Below are 22,560 nucleotides of genomic sequence, written 5' to 3' on the forward strand. Positions count from 1 at the left end.
GTCTGTACCCTAAGGGTTTTCACACCTTAGCCACTGCATTAGGTGCTAAACTGTCCAAATGCCTCAGCACAGAGGTGCCCAGCAACTCCCTGATGCTCATCAAGTGCATTGTAGGGCCTTTCATGTGGCTCCAAATTCTACAAGGTCTCATCCTCAACTATGTGCAGACCCATCTCCTCAATCCTGCTAATTAATTCTTTTCAACCCCCCCCCCAAAAAAAACTTGCCATTTCTAGAAGATTCTGTGAAGCTGTCGGCATCTCCTTCTTTCACTGTCTCACATCCTTCCATTTTACACTCCCTGGGACATATTGTAAGTTTAGAAATTGTTTTTGCATGGCAAGAGTTTGGCTTAATTAATAACGATTAACAAATGGAGTTTAGGAATCTACCTGAAACAATATACCAGTTAACCTTAACTTGAAAATTTTATTCTAAGGTGACATTTCTTCCTAAAAATTTTTGAAGGTGGAATGATGGGAACAGCACCTGTTGTATTCATACTTCAATAATGGGAAAATCATTTATTAAATTATTTTGGTCTTTCAGTATTCAGGACTGCAGCTTACCTATATATAGCGAGACAGTGACTAAACATCTTGATTATGTAACCCAATGAACAAGCCTAGATTTTTGAAAAGGGGCGATTAAGAAGGAACAAAGCATCTGAATTCAAACACAGAATGTGTAATATAATATTCTGATTTGTTTAACTCCTGCCCTTCCTCACCTCAGTGTCCCTGTGTGTTTTCAAGATCCAAAGCTCTCCTTATCAAGAAACTTACCTCATATCCAGCAAGATTCAGAATTTGAGAGCCCTGTAGAATCTCAATCTCTCTCTCTCTCTCTCTCTCTCTCTCTCTCTCTCTCTCTCTCTCTCTCTCTCTCTCTCCTCTCTCTCTCCCTTTCTGTCTTTCCATCCCTCCCTCCCTCTCTGTCTGTCTGTCTTTCCTCCCTCCCTCTATCTGTCTCTCTCTTTCTCTCATTCCCTCCCTCTCTCTGTCTGTCTGTCTCTTTCTCTCTCCCTCCCTCCATCTGTCCATCTCTCTATCTGTCTGTCTCTGTCACACACACACACACACACACACACACACACACACACACACACACACCACTGTTTTGTACCCATTTCATCCCAGGAAGAGTGGTCAAAGTGCCTAAGGAATGATCCCTGACTTCAGGATTTTTCCAGTCTAGTGTAGGAGAGAAACTATTGCACACTTAGCATGTTGCACATTCTAACATTACACTGTTTTTATTCCATTTAAAATATGAAGTACTGTGGCTAACTGAGGACTCTCTCGCCTGAAATTCAAGAGTTTTTCCTTCCAGGCCAGGGACTCTCTGAGTCCTGAGCCTCAGTAGGTGAGATGTGGAAAGGGAAAGATCTAAGGTATGGTGACAGATGGGAAGTTGCATCTGAGAAGCATGGAGGAAGAGGAGGTCAGAAATGAGACTAGAGCTAACTAATGAACTAACTAACTAACTAACTAACTAATTAACTCATTACTTCATTACTCATTCACTTATTACTTAAACAGCTAGCTAATTAACTAACTTTGGTTATACAATGAAGGCTGGCCTGTGGGAAGGTTTAGAGAGAAGCATTAGGCTATATCAATAGGTCTAGATGTATTAAGTTGCCTTTAGGGCATTTTATGCAGTATTCTTCATAACTTTGAGATAGCTAAACCTATACTTGCCATGTTAATAAAGCTTTCTGAGTTATGCCTCAGTTGGATTCTGGCAGGAAGGACCAAGAGGGTTTCATAGCAAAGACTACCTGAAACACTAACAAATTCTGGAAGTTGTACTTAGAGCATGAATTCCTCGTAGTTCCAAGTCTTCTCCACTTCCTAGAGGCATGGGGAGATAGGGCATTAGCAAGCTTTTAAACACATGGAAATACATAATTGAAGTCATAATCACCATAGGCCTTTCTTAGGTTCTACCATGGGCCTATCCTTTCTGTGGTGTGGCAACCACACATATTGCCTCACTCAGTATCTTCAGTAAGTGGTGAAGGGTGCCGTGTCTGTTTTACAGCTATCCCCAGGTCCCAGCACCCTACCACATTAGCTCATACAGTGGATAAGGTTAGCTCTGTTCATGGAAGTCACCTCTCCCCAGTCCACCTCCAAAAGAATCTCACTTTGGCAGTTACCTCACCCTGGAATGTTTTTCTGCCAAGATAGTCACAAAATTGACCTTTTTAGGTCTTAACTGAAATGTCACCTCCCTCAAGAAGCCTTTCTTGATCATGTTACCTCTTGTTATACACATTTCCCTGTTCTTTTGGGTGCTAAGGATCAAACCCGGGAGGAGTCCATGCATGCTAGGCTGCAACTAACCTATACCCCCAGCTCAGTTTACTTCCTTTTAAGTTTACTGCCATCTGAAATCATGCATTTACTTATTTTCTGTTCCTCAGTCTAAGATATTAATTTCATGAGATCCAAAACTTTAAGTGTCAGCAACACTTTTGTCTTAGATGTCCATGGCCTTTGAAGACAATTTCTGAAACTGATTTTTGTGCACACTCAACAAATAATTATTCGGTGCTAGGAGGATAAATGGGTGAATAAGTATCCCTAGAGCCCAGCCTGTTTCTGGCCCCATCCTTTCTTCATATTTTCTTTTTGCTGCCTGGTACCCAGTAATGCAAACCACTGAACCATGTATCTGGGGTCGAGGATGACTAATTCTTTGAAATCAAGCATTTACTCAGTATGGAAAAATCCCAGATCTCTCTCTCTCTCTCTCTCTTGGTGACAGAGATTATTTGATTTGTGCTCCAAGCTCAGATACAGTACTCAGGGTGCATGATTTTTTTAAGCAATCATTCCTTTAAAACCTATCTTTGCATTTGTGCCTTTTCTTATTCATTCATATCAGCTAATTTTAAAAAACAGAATATTGGAGTTCACATAAAAGAGACATTGTTCCCGGCCATTTTCATTTGCCTGTGTTTAAAAACATCAGCCATTTGGAAATGTATCGTCCATCTGACCAATTAGTGAGTCAGTATTATCTCCACAAACAATGCACCAGTCCTGAAACACTAAGCTCTCTCATTCTTTTCTCAAACTACATTTTTTTTTTTTTTTTTTTTTTTTTTTTTTTTGGTGGCAGGGTTCACACTGGCTTTCCTGGAAGGACAATTCCGAACCTTGGTAGAATCTTGTCAATCTTCCAATCTCCCTCCCATCCATATGTCTAGAAATAGCTTGTGGATAAGTGTCTAAGTTAGAGAAAGTGGTCCATGAAGGAGTTTAATATTCTTCTTGGTATTCTATGACAGGATGTGCTCTTACCTGCACTAACTAATTTTACTGAAATGTTTGAATGTGCTCATATGATTCTAAATGATAGGAGGGAAAAAAATTCAGAAGCAACCTGCCCTTCACCTTGATCTCTACAATCTCCAGGGAAACATGGTGTAATAGAAGGAACAGAATAGCTTGGAGAGCAGAATTTTAAGGCATTCTAAGCATCACTGGTTGGTTTAATAAAATTAATTAGCCTGCCACAGAGAAAATTTACTAGCACGCTGGTTAATTTCACAATGTAAAGTCAGGGAAGGGAGGTAGGGCTGAGGGGAAAAACCTTATTAGTTTTGAATAATTATTTAAAGATGTGGGCCCTGCCAATTTCAAACACTTTGATAGCCAATTCCATTAAAGCTTTAAAAATCTGTTGCATGTGTATCCTAACATATATGGGAAGGAACCTCCACAGATGAAATTATAAGCATACTAGCTAACAGCAAAATGACTCATTTAAGATACAGAACTAAAGGCAGAATTCTAATAAAAACATGGAAATAAAAACTTACCTTGATACTGGCTCGCGGGAGGTTTCTGTGATCTTAATTTGCTATTGATACAATGATTATTCTTTCTTGTCTTTTTAATCCAAACAAGATGTTCGCGGTGGCCACAGAAAGGTGCCTGAAATCACATGCCTGAATTCATTTAATTTGCCAACATCGTCCTTTTTTCTTCTCTTTCCCTTCCTGGTAATGGGCAAGAGTCAATTCTTCTGCATTAAGTGCTAAATCTCTTCAATTACCAGCCGGGAAGAAAGATTTAAAATTGTGCTTCAAACCTCAAAACTGATTTAGTTTAAAAGCACAAACACTTCTCCTGTGGAGCCTAAATTAAACTACAGAAAGGACTCAAAGCCTGAAGAATTAAATAAGGCAGGGCCAACACTCAGGCCAGCCATAGGGACAGTTTTGAGTTTGCTTTCAAATGAACCCCCGTGGCATGAGAGGAAGGGAAACAGGACAAACTGGCAGGCAGAACCTGTGTAAGAGGTGCAGGCCTATATTGTGGGGAAGCCGGGCCCGGGGTGAACATTGGTTTGGGGATTAAGTCAAAGCCCTTATCCCTTTTTTTCTCATTTCTTTTTCACAGCCATATTTAACGTGGATGACTCTGTGGTTGACCTGGAGACCCTGGCAGCCTTGTATGAGAATGTGAGTGTCAAAGGCATACAGAGCTGGAGTTTTCATATTTATTTCCACCCTGAACATCACCGAGCTGTTCATGTTCTTGGGTAGTTAGGATCTGAACACAATGTGGAAGAGATCCAGACACAGAGATGCGAATTTACACATGAGGGGGGGTGTTCTCTACTCCCACTGCTGTGTCTGCCCCAGTAGACCTCATTGACACCAGCAAAGCAGAGACCACAGCTGCACCCTAGAGCCTGACCCTAGTGCTAGCTGACAGAGTGACTGAGTGAGCCGCCTACTTGATGCTGGCACACTCCAGCGTCTTCCTCAGAGGAATAGGAATCCCAACAGCCGCTTGGATGATGATTCTCATACCAGAGGAGCTGCTGACATTAAGTGCAGGAGGCAGCATTGGATGGCAATGGTGTGTTCTAGCTTTAAAATCCAGATCAGAGTGGGACCGTACCTGACTTTTTTTTCTATTGAACGAGAATTGATTAAGTATCCCATGACTTCTTCTCATGGAGCCCAGAGCCCATTCCAAAAGCTGAGTCACACAGTTTAGGAACATCATGAATCATGTTTAAGAAACATCACTGTAATGCACAAAGTCTTTGTACGTGGAAATGGCGAGCAGAATTCGTAGGCTCTTGTGAGGAGATGATACTGGAGAATCAGAAGTCCCATGAGTATCAACTCTTCTGTTCACTGGCTGTCAGGATGCAGAAACACAGATGGAGCTGGAGTCCCTAAACCATGGTACTCTCAGATAACTGCATGGGGGCCTGGTGACATGCTATAGTCACTCAGCTCACAGGGTGATTGAGTTTAACATGTATGTCCCCGGGACCTTAAATTTCCATAGTCTAATATAGCCCTGTGAGCTCACCAATTCCCTACATATTTTCACATTCTCCGCGTATTTAAAAAATTATGTAGTGCTGGGTGGGAGCCTTGCATGTGTTTCTATTAGTATAGTTCTCACAAATAAACCCAAAGACCCACAAGTGTCAGAGCATTGGGAGTTAGTGGTACATTTATTGAGTGCCTGGAGGATAGTGTGAGGATCCAGAATCCAAAACTCATTACCAATAGATTAGTGCAAGCCTTGGGGACTTACCCTCTGGAAAATGAGGATACAGTAACTGATGGCAAAGAACTCTATCAAGCAAGGTGCCTTCCTGATGCTTTCTGTTGTTACCATGTTTTCAAGAGTATGCGTATGGCCAGTAGAGGAAGTAAGTCTGTACACAACAGGAAATGTTGGGTAACTTATAAAGTATGTTACCAAATGCCTAAATAAGTGGTGTAAATAACACACCTTTATGAAATTCAGGAAAAAAGGAAGTAGCAACTACAAATAACAGTGTGGAAAGCCCATGTAAGATAGTTGTTCTGGGGGAAAGAAAGCTAAGGACAGCTTGCCCCACAGCTGCCTACAGAAGACTCAAGCTATCAGCTGTCTTAAGCTGTGTGTTCTGGATATGTGCACTTGTCATGACCATTTGCTTTAGCTAGTAACTGCCAAACTTGAGCTTGTATCAGAATGACCTGAAAGGGTTTTCTGGGCCCAACTGTAGAGTTTCTTATGCGTGGGGTGAGGCCCAAGGAATGCCATTGCTGCAGGGTGTGGGATCACAAATGGATTCCTATGGTCTGAGGCTGCTTCACTTGACTCTGTGTGTGTGTGTGTGTGTGTGTGTGTGTGTGTGTGTGTGATTTGTTTCTTTTCTACTCTCAATGCAGCGAGCCCAAGAGGATGAGCTGACTAAAATAAGAAAGTACTACGAGACATCCAAAGAAGAAGACTTGAAGCTGTTGGACAAACCTGAACAGTAAGGATCCTTGAAATACCTTTGGTTAGTCTGAAAGGAGAGCTATAAACTCCATCTGTCTGCCTCCCAGCTATGAATGTCAAGTCTAAATGGTGCAGAGAACTGAGTTACAACAGCGTCATTCTGTGCCCGATTGCATCCAGCAGGATGACTCGGCTGCCGGGAAGGCTGCTGAGATGTGTGCTGTTGGATGCAGTGTGTCTCTCCCCCTGCTTTCACCCTACACCACTCCCCTTTCTTGTTCTAGCAACTTAATTCCTCCTAGACTAAACATTTTAGCCAAAAGGGTAACTGAGGAAGGAAGAAGGCGTTACTACGCTGCCTCAAGTTTTGCTGATGTGTTAAAAAGATGATAGCAGAGTCACCAACCAAATTCAAACTGGTTTTCTTAAATGTCATGCTCAGTAAATGTATCCTGAATGTGGCCAGTTTCCCACAAACTTCTCCACTTGTGCTGATTAGGTTAGGTTTTTCTTATCCTCCATCTGTGTGGCTTGCTCTTGTTTCCATTAATTCTCTAGAGTGGCCAGCTTTGGTTTGTAGTACCATCTCCCACACATTGAGAACTCAGACCTCTGCTGGATACCTGAGTGGCTTCTTGTTGGTTAGACCCTTGAGGTCTGCAAGCCACACGTGAGTTCCCGGGAGTCCCCAGTAAGTTATTTAGGGACTAAGACTGCAAATGTGCTGCTGGTTTGGGGCTCATGTGCGTTGAATGCTTCATATTCCATTCAAGCTAGCCTTCTGCAGCCAAGGAGAGGCAGCTACAGAAGGCAAAGAGAAAGCAGAAATTAGATTGAGTGTAACAGGATGCCAACAGGCATCCAAGGTTGTCTTATACTCTGTGCCATGTTTTGATGCCTCAGTTCTCATAGACCCAGAAGAAAGCATCTCTAAATGACTGGTAAGGTAGTTTTTTTAGAGATCCAAGGTTTACCTTACATACTGTCAAACCTTGCTGATAACTTATGAACCTTAGATGGGATCCCCTCACATGGAACTATAGCCCAGACTCCTGTCCCTTAAACCTGGTCCATAAAGCCTAAGAATATGTATAGATCAGTTCAGATGAGATTCTACTGTCCTTTTGTCTCATTAACACCAGCCATCAGGCCCACCACCTCCACCGCTGCTGATGCTGCTCACCCAAAAGTCAGGTTTACCTACCGTGAATTAACTCCTGTTAAATCACTAAGGATCAATGGGGGAAGTGACTAGTGGTGAGATATGTAGCCACTGGTAGTATTTGGAGATGATCGGGCATATCAAACATTTATGCTGGGTTAGTGTGCCCAATTGTGTGGTAAAATTGTAAGCCTGGGGTTGGCAAACTTTTCCTGTAAAAGACTAGATAGCATTTTTATACTTTGTGGGTTAAAGGATCTCTCAGGGCTCCTCAAGTCAGCCATTGTACTGTCATGGTTCAAAAACAACCATAGATGATAATATGTAAGCAAAGGGACACAGCTGGACCTCGATTTTATTAAGAATTGCCAAGATTTGAATTTTGTATTATTTTACATGTCAAAAATACTTCTATACTTTTTACAATCATTTAAAATATGAAAACCATTCTTAAGGTCACAAGTCACACAAGTAGAAATGGCTGGTTGGGTTTGGTCCATTAGCTCTAATTTGTCCACACTCAGTAAAACCTGCCGTAAGTTGAAGGGATGGGGCACAATGAACCACTGATGTGAAATGAACAGTGTGTGTCTGCCAAGAGAGGCATTCCTCTGCCTTTTGTGGTACAACCTCCCAGCATCATTTCTCAGCACTAATTGCCAGGGCATAGAATAATGGTGGCAACTAATTAGCGCACTACTTCTTATCCCCCCCTACCACCACCCATGATCTAGCTAGATAAGCATTTTCCAAGTTTGGAGGGCCATTGTGCTGACTCCCTGAACACTCAGCACTATTACTGGAGGCCACGATGCCTGTCACGTGGGGCTACTCAGGTGGCAGACAAGGCTCAGAGACGGGCATGGAGAGGTTGAGGACCCCAGCCTCGACTCAAGCACACCTCACCTTTGCTCTCCACGTCTCTGAAGGCAGCTTTTGTCTGATCTATGCCAGAGCCTGGTTCTCTGGCGATTTATTTGCTACTTATTCCCAATGAGTGGACCATAAGCATGTCTTACATACTGGGAAATATGAATCATTGAATTTAGCATTTCAGTTTCTTAAGGGCCGTATGCTGCCCAGTCCTGTAAATCACAGCGTGGAGAGGCTGGCCTCATCACTCACCTCATCAACTCTCCTACACCCCAATGCCAGATTTAGAGAGCCATTTCCCACAGAGGTGTCATCTGCTTGGGACCTGGCTGTCTGAGAGCCACTCCTTCCAGGGATGTCCCTTCACTCCCTTTATTTCCTGCTTTGAGATTGTTGGTGAGAGAGGGTGTGGCACTCCTGGTAAGACCTGTTGACTGATTAGGACTCCCATGGTCTACAGTGAGGATACTGTGCCCATCATATTAGGACCTTGCACAGGGGTCCAAAACCAGCTGTAGCATTTTGCTTCCTTGAGTATAGGCTACATTGTGGAATAATACCGTGGATGAGACCCCTGTTGAACACATACCTTAGATCACACCACCAAGGGTTTTGGGGAATGATGAGAGATCACATTAGTCTCTTTTCAAATGCCAGACCACACAGCATCATCCCACCTGTCAGCTGAGTTGCCACTGTGGCTTTAAAACCCGCACAGACTAAAGCCCCAGGCCTTCTGTTGTGGGTACAGGCTGAGCTATAGTCCTTTCCGGGGAAATAAACCACATTGCGTAAGGAAGGAGAGAGCTCCCTCACTTGTGTGTCTGTCCTTTCTGTTATAAAATCTAGAATAAAACTGTAGATAGAGTAGCCCAAACGGAAATTAGTCCATGAATATCTGTAACTGTGAAGACCTACTATTCAAGATACTGTGCCTGGGGGTCTGTAATGGCTTATTATCCCAGCACTTACCAGTAGGCTATAAAGCACAAGGGAACGGGGGCAGAGTTCATCAGACGCTTGGTTCGAGGAGCCTTTGAGATGACTTTTCCTTCTGGCACTTTCCAGGCAAATGAGAAAAGAGCAATGGTGCCTTTCCTTGGGCCTTTGCCTGGTTATGTTTGTGTTAAAAGTTTCATACAATCATATATTTTCTTTTCCGATTTTACTTCTCTTGTGATTTATATCTTTAAATTTTACCAAATGTTGCCAAGGCCAAACCCAGCGAGTCATCTTGGTCTCTTCCAGCATCAGGACCAGTCCCTCAGGGCCGTTCTGCTCCACAGCCCCCTTACCCACTCGCCTGTCTCCACCATCACAGGCCCTCTTACCTTCCCCTTGCAAGGTCCCTCCCAGTTCTCCAAGCCTGAAATCTGCTCATGTTTCCAGGTAGCCATGCCACTGCTGTGGTGATTGTATGAAATAAAAAATTAAAAGTATTATGTCTCTGTCTGAAACCCTCCATTTGTTTAGAAAAAGTACATTTCAGAATACAAAACTCCATTTGCCTTCCCCCAGCTTCCTTCCCGACACCGTCCAGCCTGTCTCAGCTCACTTCTCTAGTCGTCAGCCATGTCATTCACAGCATCATGGAGAGGCTCAGTTGACCAGAAGCCAACATTGCTTCCCCAAGCCTCTCATCACTGATCACATCTTTTCCACATTTCAGTAATCATGGGTGTGTCTTTTTTATATCAAAAAGGAACCATATGTAAGCCAAATCCCATTCCCAGGCCTTAGGTAGCTGTAAAGGCTTCACATACTCCTGAAGTGACCACGGCTAATGCACTAGAACTCATTAGCAGTGATGGGTACTATACAAAAGCAAATCTGCCCCTCCATCTGCCATCCCCTCCCAGCTCCTTGAGACCTGGGGCCTTAAGATGCTGTGAGACCCTTCCCAGAGCAAGCCCTCATCCTCTGTAAGTTTGTAATCAGACAGCTTTGCAGTTTCACTCTTTTCTTTGTTGAGGAGCCTCTAGTCTTGTTTCCACAAGTGGATCCTATGGCTCCTCTAAGAGACAATTAGTTGTTTTTCCTCCCGCGTTACCTGTTTCCCATCCATGTCCCGGTGGGTGAGCCAAGGCATTGCTCTGTTTGCTCACTCATATGCTACCTATTGTGCCTTCGTTACTGTCTTCATGCTCAGCAGGTCATCTACTTAGTCCAGAGATCAAGGTCCTACACGGGGTCTGAGGAGATGACACAGTGGCTTTGGGGAGGGGAGAAATGCAGGGCACTTTCTGGACTGGCTCGCAGCACCTAAAGGAGTAAACCTTGCCCAGAACTCATCGCAGAACCAAACACTGCCAGTCCCCAGAGATGGTTCCTGCTCACTGTGAAAACCGGCGACAGCTCTGATGTCACTCATGATGAATGACTCTGGTCAACTCTGTACTGTACTTATGAGGGAACAATTCAGAAAGGAATTGTCCCTATGCAACGCTTCTGTATTCTCTTAAATGCAACAGTACGTAGTGTGCTTATAACTGTGACTGCAGGAACAGAACCTAAAGAGAAGGGAGTATTTCCTGAGTCCCCCATGCTTCATTTCCAGAGTAGTTTAAAAGGCTGGGGCAGGGGGAAATGACAACTAGGACCTGGTCAGAAGAGTTAAGAAAAGCAGCTGATAATAAAAAATGTATTAAATCCAAAAATCTTTGGAGGTCGGAGTGTTACACAGCTATTATCCCAGTACTTGGGAAGCTGAGACGGGGGATTAAAATTTTGAGATAGCCTAAACTGTAAGTAAGCTGTAAGTAAAACCTTGTCTCAGAAACAAGCATACAACAAAAACAAACAAGAACACTACATCACCTCCCCCAAAAAACCTGTGGAAAGAACAGAATACAGAGCAAGAAAACAAAACTTAAGGACAGAATGGGGCATAGAAGCAGGGAGGTGATACCGCCTTAGAATTCCAGTAACTGAGGATATTGAGGCAGGAGAATAGTGAGTTAGAGGCTGTCCTGGGCTAAGTAGCAAGACTGCCAATAGAAGAAGAAAGTTGACCCCTGCCCCTTGTCCTCCTCTTCCTCTTCCCTTTGCCCTATCTGCTTCTCCAGCTACTCCAGCTGCTCTAGCTACTCCAGCTACTCTAGCTCCTCCAGCTCCATCTGCTCCATCTCCTGCTGCTACTCCTCCTCTTTTTCATTTGAAACAGAGAGAGTAACAACTGTGGTCATCTACAAAACTATATCTGGTGGGAGACTTCAAATTTTCAAAGTGATGGTATTGTGAATTGACCAAGACTTTCAGAAATAGCTGTTAATAATCATTTCAACTCCAAAATGAAATTAAGGGCTGTTAGTGGATTCTCTCCCTTTCTGAGATCATAGCCAACTGTTTCAACTCATATTACTTTATACCCTTTCCTCTGGTGGTTGGTGGTTGGCCTCAAAAGCAGGTAGCTCTTCCAGCTTCATTTTGCAGAAGACACCAGTGCCCAGTTACTCAGACAGTGAGCTACTGTGTGTAGAGCACTAACGAGTTTTGACTCTTAAGAGCTGTTTGGCATACTTTAAAGATTTTAGGCTGTCTACTTTATGAATTTCTGCTTTCTTCTAAGTACTGAGCTGGCTATCAGCTGCACCTACGTGGGTAAATTGACACAAAGAGTAAGCAAGTATATGGAAAATGAGATCATTATAGACTGTTACATAATTGAGCAAAAATAATAGCAATCTCACTTCAGTAATATCTTATCACTTGACTATAGACATTTGTCCAAAGTCTTCAGTTTGCTCTACCTACGTTGATATACTTTTAGAAAATTCTACATGACACAGGAATTGATTGCGTCATCTTCTCATACAGTAAAGACCAGGACTTTCCATCTGGGTTTAGCCTCTTGTTTGAATCGCAGGATAGAGGTAACGTTTTCAGAATACTTGCATAAACTTTCTGCTCATCTACATTATTCACCATCATATGAGCTTACTAGACAGAGGCCCTGTTGTCAACAATGGAGCAGATAGAGTTCCTTGAGTCAGCCCAACTGACTCCCTTTATAAACTGAAATCGTGATGTAAGGAATGTTCCCCTTGGTCGATCCGGACCAGGCCTCTTTCTTAAGTTTTCCCTATGACTATGCATAAAGCAAAATGATTTGTTTTTATTTTTGCAGATTTCTGCATGAGTTAGCCCAGATTCCCAATTTTGCTGAGCGTGCCCAATGCATAATCTTCAGGGCTGTGTTTTCCGAGAGTGTTACTTCCCTACACAGAAAAGTAGAGATTGTCACACGAGCCTCAAAGGTATGTTTGCCATTTGATTTAAAGCCTGCTTTGCCCTTGTTGGGAGGAAATGAGGAAATGAGAGGTGAGGAAGACCCAACATTAGTGATTTATAGAATGAAAGTTGTCTGTACTTTACATTGACTGTTGAAGGGAAATGTGGTGTTTGTCCTGTCCAAGTGTATGAAGGGTAGGGAAGGAAAGAAAAAAGGAGATATGAACTGAAGAAAAAAGGGAAGAGGGAAAAATAATCTTTTTTACAGATTCTTAAAAAATTGTTACTACCTCACCATGTACATACTGGCCACCAAAAACTAAAAACAAAACAGTTCGATCCCTGTTCAACTCTTCAAATCACAAAAAGATTTTACTTGAAGTCCATGCAGGTGATCACCTGAAAGATATCTGTCTACATCGTAAAAAGAAAACCTCCTGGAGAGTTGAAGTAACTGACTGTGATTGTGAGTGACTGACACACACATTCTGTGTCCACCACACTCTGTACAAAGCTCACGTCTAAGCCCCAGCCCTGTCACTTTCACCCGTGTTCTTAAGATCATGATATAAGTGTGTTCCACAAATCCTGTACTACTTCATTGTTTGCCAGAAGGCATGATTTTCCCCCCTGTGACGTATAAAATTTTTTTCAATAAAGAAAGAATAACCATTACCAAACTATGATACATGTATCAATAACCTCTGAGAGACCCGGGCAGAAGTCTACCTAGGTCTGAACTTTATTTTTCCTTTTATCCTAAAATAAAAGAAGATAAAGCTGGATTGGCAAGATGGCTCAGTGGGTAAGGCACCTGCCACTAAGTCTGATGATCTGAGCTTGATCTTCAGGGTCTGCGTGGTGGAAAGAAAGAACCAGTTCCTGCAGGTTATCCTCTGACCTCTGGGTCCTTGCATGCCCCCACAGCCACCCCCTACACACACAAGGAAATAATAATAATAAAAATAATGTAATAAAAAGATGATAAAGACAATTAATAGTATAAAGAAGAGTTTCTGTTTCAAAGTTTGCACTTGAAGCAAAGATTAAGAGAGAAAAAAGTGAACAAGACAGAAAGATAAAGACAATGCTTAGCAGCTTAACATTGTGAAAGTTAATAAATAAGAAGCAAACTTCCAGAGAAGGTACATCTTGAAAAAACTTAATATAACCTCTGACCTTAAAGTACATTATCAAAAATAATCTCGGAGGACTATGCCTACACTTGCTATTATGTCTACTCTAAGTTTGACTATATTCTTTGTATATAGTTCTGTGGTTTCAAAAGAGGTCCTAAAAAGACACCTGACCTCAAAAATTAACTACATTCTCTGTTATTTACCTACAAGTACTTTAAAGTACCAAGATCAAGACTGCCTAAAATGAAAAATAAACACAAAGGTCCAGCCCTCATTATTATAACTTTGTTGCATAAGTAGGAAATTGTGGCTGTTTGTGCTCCCCCACCCCCAAGATGCCGCTTAGTGAAATGTATCTTACATTTACCAACTGTTAATATGACTGGTTACTAGCCAGGTAACAGGATTAGGCTACTTTAAGAAGCCTTTGCTGTTGAGCAGACATGACTGCTTTTGGGGTTCAGACCATAATAACTTGTATTTGCCGTTGCAGGGCTTGCTGCACATGAAGAGTGTAAAGGACATCTTAGCTCTCATTCTGGCTTTTGGAAATTATATGAACGGAGGGAACAGGACTCGAGGGCAAGCAGATGGATATGGTTTAGAAATCCTACCCAAACTCAAAGACGTCAAAAGTCGGGTATTTATTTACTTTTCATACTGAAGTGTCTACGTGTTAGGGTTATTTTTCTTATGAATCTCTAATTTAAAACAAAGTATTACAGACTGATCCATTTATCTTATCTTTCCTCTAATAGTAATCATTTACCTGAAAGCATACGTTTTTGTTTCCCCCTTCTGTGCTTTGTTTTGCCTTGAACGTGTTCTTTTATTTCTTTAACATTAGACCTCATTTTCAGTGATAAAATACATCATATGTGAAGGCTCTAACATACATGATTAGACACTGAACTACTATTTCAATACAAGATAAAATAGCATATTGTATTAGTCATAATGCAGAGGCTAAAGTCTGTTTGAATTTAGTACTGACCATTTGTAATTTACTCATTCTTGAGTGGCAGACACTGTTGAGCCTAGTATTTGAATTATTCTTTTGCCCACAACAATTGGGGCTGGAGTCTCCTGTCAACTCCCTGAGCCTGATTATCATTTGGCTCCACACCCCTGCGGAGCCACCTTTTTAGAAACAACCAGCCCATATCTGGGCGTCCCATGGGGGCAGGGGGAGAGCAGAGAAGGGAAATACACAGGCAAATTAGAACTAGACCCCTGTGAACAGGACACAAAGGCTGCCTTGTGGGAGGGCCTGCTCCCCCTGGCCTTCCAGGGTCATAAAGTGGCATGGCTTTCCTTTTAAGCTGGCCCTGATTGTTTTTCACGCCATTAAGAGCACACATTTTCTGAGAAGTAGGAAGGGAGGGATGGTTTTCTCTTCTAGTCCACAGCTCCCTTTAGCGTTTCCCACCCCCTCCTGTCTTGGCAACATGCCAGGAAATATGGGGTAATGATTTTTGTTTGTTTGTATATTTGTCTTAGCCAGAACCTCGAAGGTCTCCTGAATTACCTATTTTGTTTGAGTTTTGAGTTTTCCTCCCGCAAAAAAAAAAAAAAAAAAAAAAAAAAAAAAAAAAAAAAAAAGTGGTGTAGTGTCATTTCTCTTTATAGCTGGCATTAAAAAATGAATGAAACTAGGAGGAGGAAGGAAAATCTGGTCATCATGTAACAGAAATAGGACTTTCACAAATGGTAAACATCGTGAGCTGGGTTTTCAGTTCTCACCTGGGAAGCATTCAGGGTCTCCTGTGAACGGCTGTCATTTGAATTTCTCTTTTAAACCTAGGACAATGGGATGAACCTGGTGGATTATGTCGTGAAGTATTATCTGCGGTACTATGATCAGGTAGGAAATGAGAAAATGGCATCGGGGAAACAAACTGGTGTCCGGAAGGTTTCAACTCTAATGAATCCTTAGCATTCAGGAACTGGATTCTGGCTATATGGAGGGATAGCTTTCCTCCAGTCCCACTTTGTGTCCGAAAGCTCCCCAGTGAAGATAAAAGGTACACCTGGGTTTTAGAAAAGGAAGTGTAAGAAAGACAGGAGGCCACTGAGTCTCAGTCTGCCAGCTTCAGATAGATCCCTCATTGCCTTGTGACAGATGATGGGGTTTTCTGAACTCTAGATGCATTCAGGAGTTGGTTAGAGTTGAAACTGAATTCTGAGCTACTGCTCAACATTGAGGAAATCAAAACACTGTAATATTCTTCTTTTTAAAGACATTTAGTTATTCATATTTTATGTATATGTGTGTTTCTCTGTGTGAGTTTATATGTGCCACATGTGTGCAGTAGTCTGCAGAGGCCAGAAGAGGATTCAAATCCCCTGTAACTGGAATTGCAGCAATTGAGAGCTGCCACACTGATGCTGGGAAACAGCAAGAACAATGTAAGAACAGTTAGCTCCTTTAACTGTTGAGCTAGCTCCCCAGCCTAGTTATTTTTATTAGTTTGTTTGGGTGACAAGGTCTTACCAAGTATCCTGGACTGGCCTGAAACTCACTATGTGGACCAGGCTGGACTTGAACTCACTCTGCCTGCCTCTGCCTCCTAAGTGCTGGATTTAAAGCCTTGTGTACCACATCTACTTTAATTACCAAAATTCTACAAATAGTACCTCTGGGAACAAGTTAGAGGCATTAAATTTGAGAACAAAACAGAACAAGAACATGCTCTCTGCTTAGAATATATTTCAATTGGAATTGAGCACTTTTTTACGTATATACCTGAGCACAATTTTCTTCTTTATTCCTTCTTTTTGAACTAAGAACTGAAAGTCCTCACTTTGAGGGGAAAGGAGGACTGTTCATTGGTTGTTGAAATTGATACAAAAAGACAAAAATCTCAAAGTAGAGAGGACTCCCCAACACACAAGGGGTCAAGACCCACAGGTTGAGAACTACTGTTCTAGGCCACCTCACAGTCTTATATTTGTGTTTCCAATACAACTTTTATACTCAAGACAGAAATAGATCTCTACTTCAAGTGAATCAAGACCTAAGACTCTGATGTTCACAGATTAGAACTATCTATGTCTCAAACTTTTTTTAAAAGAAGATTTATTTTTATTTTACATGTATGAGGTTTGCCTACCTGTATATACATATACCACATATATGACTGGTGGAAGCCAGAAAATGGCATCAGCATTGGATCATCTGGATCTAGAGTTGCAGGCTGTTGTGAGCTGCTGTATGTGTGCTGACAAATGAATCCAGGTCCTCTGCAAGAACAGCAAATGCTCTTAATCATGGGACCATCTCTCAAGCCTTTTACATTTCTATTATTATTCCTCTCAAGAAATAACATATTTGGAGGTCTTAGGGAGAAGAACTCCCCATGATGTTATTAACATGTATTGTGGATTTATTCAGGGAATTGCAGACCCTTATAAAGAAATTACATAATTTTATATAAAGAAAGACCACAGTATTGATCAACAGGTATACCAAGAAATGTTCAGCATCACTAATCAATAGTCACAGCCACAATGAGATATCCCAACATACCCATTAGGACAATCACTGTAGAAATAAAAGGATATTGCCATGTTAGGGGCTGCTTAGAACCCTTGACCATGGTTTCTGAGAATGTAAAATGGTTTCTGAGGTGTTGTGTAAATCAAATTTTGGAATTAAAACTAAAACATGGTCCAGCAATCCTCCAGGAGACACCTTTGCTTAATCTGTACGTATATGCTTAGTGAGCTAAAAAGATTTCAGCCTTCCTATATCAAAAACTCTAGAAATATGCATAAGTTTTCTAGGAATTTAACTGAAGACTTGCATTACTATTCTGCTTATGATAATTAAAATAGCAAAAAACTCGAATTTTTTTGTAGGTATCCAATGCTTAACAATTTAGTCAAATGAATCATGTTAGATTATCAAATGAAATAACAGACTGCTGTGGAAAGTCAGTAGAGCTTGAGACTCTTAATCTCAGGGTCATGGTTCAAGCCCCATGTTGGGCACCAATTGTTGTTAACTGTTTTTTATTATCTACAGTAGTTGCCCCTTAAGCAATGGCTTCAGCCACAAGGGCAGCAGCCTGAGGGGATAATGTTCCCTTCTCCCTTTACTGGTGTCTTCCAAAAGTCCCAGTGTCCTTGTCTCAGCCCCCACTTAAAAAACCCTTGCTATACATGGTTCCTTTTTACCACTTCCTGTCAGCTATTTGCTGACTCAGCCTCCTGTTTACAGGTTAATTTTATTTAACCAAACACATCTTTGAATTGTTAACAAAAGCAGTAGGAAAAAAATGCAACAGACTTTAAAATAATATTCCCCAACAGAAAGTGTTTAGGACACAATGTAGTGGCCCTGGAAAATAATCTGTCCACTTTTAAATGATATATATATATATATGCATAAAATAGGGTGGTATGGTGGCATATGCCTTCAATCACAGCAGGGAGGCAGAGGCAGATGGGCCTCTTAATTCAAGGCCAGTTTGTATACATAGTGAGTTCCAGAACAGCCAGGAGTACACAGAGAAACCTTGTCTCAAAAAACCAAAAAAAATTATATGTACGTGTTTTGAAATTATAAATGCATACATACACGCATATTTAAAATAGGTAAATGTAAATGTAACACTAACTCAGAGAAAACCTGGAATGATATATAGTAATACATTTCATTATTTGGGGGATGTTAGAGTTATGATAGTTTTTAAAATTTTCAATTACTAAGCACAATTAATGTGCATCTGTAAAAATTAAAACTATATTAAAACAATCATTCAATCCAATGTTTCATGTTTCTCCCCCTTACATAAATATTTGGTCACATCCTGATCCTTAAAGGAAATCTTTGAAGCTCTCACCTTGGAAACCTGGGTGAAGATTCTGTGCAGGTCTCCAACAATCTCTTTTGCTTCTTCTGTGAATAGTGTACAAGTTATCAATGATCTTGACATTGTTCCTTGAGAGCCAGAATTCGCTGTTAACTTTTTAATGTCTACCAGGGAGATGTCCCTCGTCTAATAAGCATTAACTACATTATATAATATAAATATCATCAAAAGTGGAATAAATTGGCCAATGTAAAGAACTAGATGTAAGAACATAATTTTGTTTTTCTGGAGTGAGGAAGATATGTTGAGCTTCAGGAAATTTAGCAGCAGAAGGCACATCGGAGCATACTCCAAGTTCTGACAGCAAGTACCCACAGGCCAGAATTACCCTGAGGAGTCTTGGCAGGTGACATTTATAACCCTAGATCCCCAAGGGCAGATACCTCTAGCCAGTCAATTGTTCTGTAGAAAGGTTGAGATTAGTCCATGGAATATGGTTGTTAGTGAGAGCAAGATGCAATGGAATTGACATTGTGGAGGAAAATGTGATCAGAACAGTTGCAGGTAGGGAATGAGCCCCATTCACATTTGTGTGGTGACCTCCCAGTGTGCACCGAAGAACACATTGCACTCAAAGGGGAGTTGTATGATTTATGAAGCTCTTTGCCCTTGGGCAAAAGTGATGACTTTTGTGGTCAGTGATGATGAGCAGGGACCTGAGGAAAGGTGAGCCCTTTCAGCTTCCTGCTGCTTCTGCCTGGCATTTGGTCCAAGTCTAGGTCTATGGAGGTTGAAAAAAATCATTCAGAGACAATGCCTTGTCAACTCCCAGTACTTTGACTGGATCCTACCAGACTGATTCATCACCAGCGTTTTCTCTTTTTCTACCTCATGAAAAAAAAAAATGAAGCCATGGTAGAGTTGGACACAAAGCTTATAAAGTGTTATACTGGAATTCCTCCAGTGTGGGTCTCCATGGTGCTTTGTAGGGCATGCTTTAGATGGATTTTCGCTTTGCATTCAGATTTGATATTCACAATGTTCCAGTTGTTTTTAAAGTAGAAAAATAAGTATATGGAGATGGAGAAATATGGGTGGCTTAAGTACTGATAAAATGAGGAGAGCTACCTTCCCCAAGCCTCCAAAAAATCTGAAAGATTTAGAGCAGTGCTTCTCAATCTTCCTAATGCTGAGACCCTTTAAGACACTTCCTCATGTTGTGGTGACCCCCAACCAGAAAATTATTTTTGCTGCTACTTCATAACTATAATTTTGCTACTGTTATGAATTGTAATATAAATATCTATGTTTTTCAATGGTCTTAGGCAACCCCTATAAAAGGGTCATTTGATCCCCAAAGGCGTCAAGACCTACCAGTAGAGAACCACTGACTTAGAGGAAGGGGAAAGGTCCAGGTTCTGAAACTATAGGAAATATAGTCATAAACTACATGTCTAGTACTGTGGAGTGTTGAGCTCTAAGCAGGACTTCTCTATCACATTGCATGCACAAGACCTGGGCAAGATCAAAACAGCCAAAATCCCTATGTGGATGTAGAGAGGTTCAAAAAGTCAAACCCTTTACCTACAGGATTCTAGAAATTGATGGCTGCTCCAAGAGAGTCATTTTTCTTCAGGAATGAAGCCACTGAGAACCTACCCATGCTCTAGTAGATGACCCTGTACTCCTTTGCATACAGACAGTACTAAGTGGACTCAATACTCTTAAGAAAGAGCATGAAAAGTTGGAAGAGAAAAGTAGTTGTAGGGGAAAAGGGAAGAATTTGAAGAGTGTAGGAATGGGGAATAGATTTGACCAAAACATACCTTATACATGTATGAAGTTATTAAACCTACATATTATTAAAATAGTTAATTATCTCATGATAAACTTGCATACTTCACAAAGCAGTATTTCATGAACTGTCTGTAGTGGTGCCAACAACCAAAACCTTTTACTAATATGTCAGATACGATATACTATTTCAAGAACAAGAGAGAGTCCCTGCCATTGAGGTATTTATAGTCTAGTACATCATACATACAATCTAATGGTTAAAAGAAATACTAAAATTAATAGCAGTAAGTTCCATGGCAAATAGGCTCAGACACTCTTGAATAACACTGAGAAACACCCAGGTTTGGAGAGGTCCTGGAAATCTTTGAGGAAGTAATGTTTGTGTTAAGACTTAAAAGACGAGTATGAACAAGGAGCTATGAGGAGAATCTAGGGAAATGGTAAAGAACAGCTTTGTGGACAAGGGTCTAGAGGCAAGAAACTGGCTTGCTCTCTTGTTTCATGAAAGCTTGGGCGTATAGCACTTGATGTTGGGGGAAGGTCGGTCTAAGGTTGGTGCTGTAGACACGGGCCGGATCATAAAATGCCTTGTAAAGCACTTTCAGCATTTGGAATTAGTCCTAATGGCACTAGGAAAGATGGAATGTGAGGAAAACTGGCAAAGGAGCCTGTGCACAGAGAGAAACAACCGAAGACTAAGATATGCAAGATAGCAGCTTACATTAAACAACTCAGGAGAAAGCAGCCTAGCTGTGGAGGATATTTAAGGCTCTGCTTTTGTTTCAGTATGCCTGAGGTGTCTATCCCTTAAGATAATTCACAGCTCAGATCGTCCATCAGATAGAGCTGTGGAGCTTGTCAAAACCATACTCAACCATGTCTGCCGTGAATACCTCCTAAGATAAACCAACAGCATTTACGTGAGCTTTATACACACATTAAAAAACTGGATTGTACACACACACATCTGAGTTTAAGCTGCAGAAAGGGAAAGTAAAGGAGGGGAGTTAGCATGTCCCACTCAGTGCCTTCTTGTCCAATCCACACCCACTGGCACACCCCAAGACGGGTGAGCTGATTGCTTGCATGTGTAACTCAAACAAGGACTTTCAATGTAAGTACTTTCACGTGTTTCCCCTCTCCTTTTCCATGGGAATAGAGAGAAATAGATGAGACTCTACCTGACCGTTTCCTCTTCCATTCATAAGGCAAGACAGAAATGCAGCCCATGCCAGCACTATAGCCAATCTCAATGCCAGGAAAACCAAAAAGATACTGTGACGGACTCAAAGGCTTCAAAGTACAGAGTTCTGGCTGAAGAGGGCAGTGCCATGGTTCCTATTTAATCATATGAGTGAGCTTATTTTTTTCTGACTGATGCTTTGGAATGTCAACAGAAGCAACAAGCAGGAAATAGAATGGGCTCTTCTTGTTAATTTTTTTTTCTAAATTTTTTCAATTTTTTTAATGTGCATTGGTGTTTTGCCTGCACATATGTCTGTGTGAAGGTGTCAGATCCTGTGGTGTAACTCCTGTGGAACTGGAGTTACAGTTTGAGCTGCTGTGTGGGTGCTGGGAATTGAACCTGGATCCTCTGGAAGAGCAGCCAGTGCTCTTAACTGCTGAGCCATCACTCTAGCCCTGTGCTTTTTCTTTACCCTATCTTTTAGGAAGCTGGAACAGACAAGAGTGTTTTCCCACTACCTGAACCACAAGATTTCTTTCTGGCCTCCCAAGTCAAGTTTGAAGACCTCATAAAAGATTTGAGAAAGCTGAAGCGACAGCTAGAAGGTAATGGGATAATTGCAAGGGTGACTTCTTAGAACCGTTTCTTTTGATGGCTGGCTCGTGGTTGGTATGGAGATCCCCCATGGGCTACTGCAGCCATCATGGGACATTCCTTCTCTGGGCAGTATTTGCAGGCAGTAAATCTGTGCATTCCTCTGATTTAGCTGGTGATCATTTGGCATTTCTGTGTCTCGCCATGTCATTGTCTACCCCCATATGCTCATCTGTTTGTGGTTGGAGGAGTTTGCATGCAGGTGTGTGTGGAGGCCAGGCACCTTGGGTGTCAGCTCTAGAGCATAGCTCATCTTGTTGGTCTAGTTTTTTGTTTTGTCTTTGAGACAGGATCTCTCTCTGACCTGAAAGTCACCAAGTAGACTAAGCTGGTTTGCCAAGGAGCCCCAGGGGCCTTCCTACCCTCCACCTCTCGTACTAAGATTATAAGTGTGTACCACCATACCTGCTTTTGAAAAACGGGTTCTGAGATTCAAACTTCAGTC

General features: G+C 41.6%; 1 protein-coding gene across 3 annotated transcripts in view; it reads left to right on the plus strand.

Moving 5' to 3' along the window:
- The window catches only part of LOC102908789 (formin-1), a 289,240-nt gene that overhangs the window by 159,202 nt on the left and 107,478 nt on the right, over positions 1–22,560 (plus strand). For all 3 annotated transcript variants that reach the window (XM_076570309.1, XM_076570310.1, XM_006983846.4), the window contains 6 exons: positions 4,419–4,480; positions 6,206–6,294; positions 12,419–12,548; positions 14,155–14,301; positions 15,466–15,525; positions 21,946–22,066. In XM_076570309.1, the coding sequence (XP_076426424.1) occupies positions 4,419–4,480; positions 6,206–6,294; positions 12,419–12,548; positions 14,155–14,301; positions 15,466–15,525; positions 21,946–22,066 (609 nt within the window). The remainder of the gene's footprint in view (positions 1–4,418; positions 4,481–6,205; positions 6,295–12,418; positions 12,549–14,154; positions 14,302–15,465; positions 15,526–21,945; positions 22,067–22,560) is intronic.

The sequence above is a fragment of the Peromyscus maniculatus genome, chromosome 4 (genome assembly GCF_049852395.1).
Source record: "Peromyscus maniculatus bairdii isolate BWxNUB_F1_BW_parent chromosome 4, HU_Pman_BW_mat_3.1, whole genome shotgun sequence".
NCBI classification, from domain to species: Eukaryota; Metazoa; Chordata; class Mammalia; order Rodentia; family Cricetidae; genus Peromyscus; species Peromyscus maniculatus.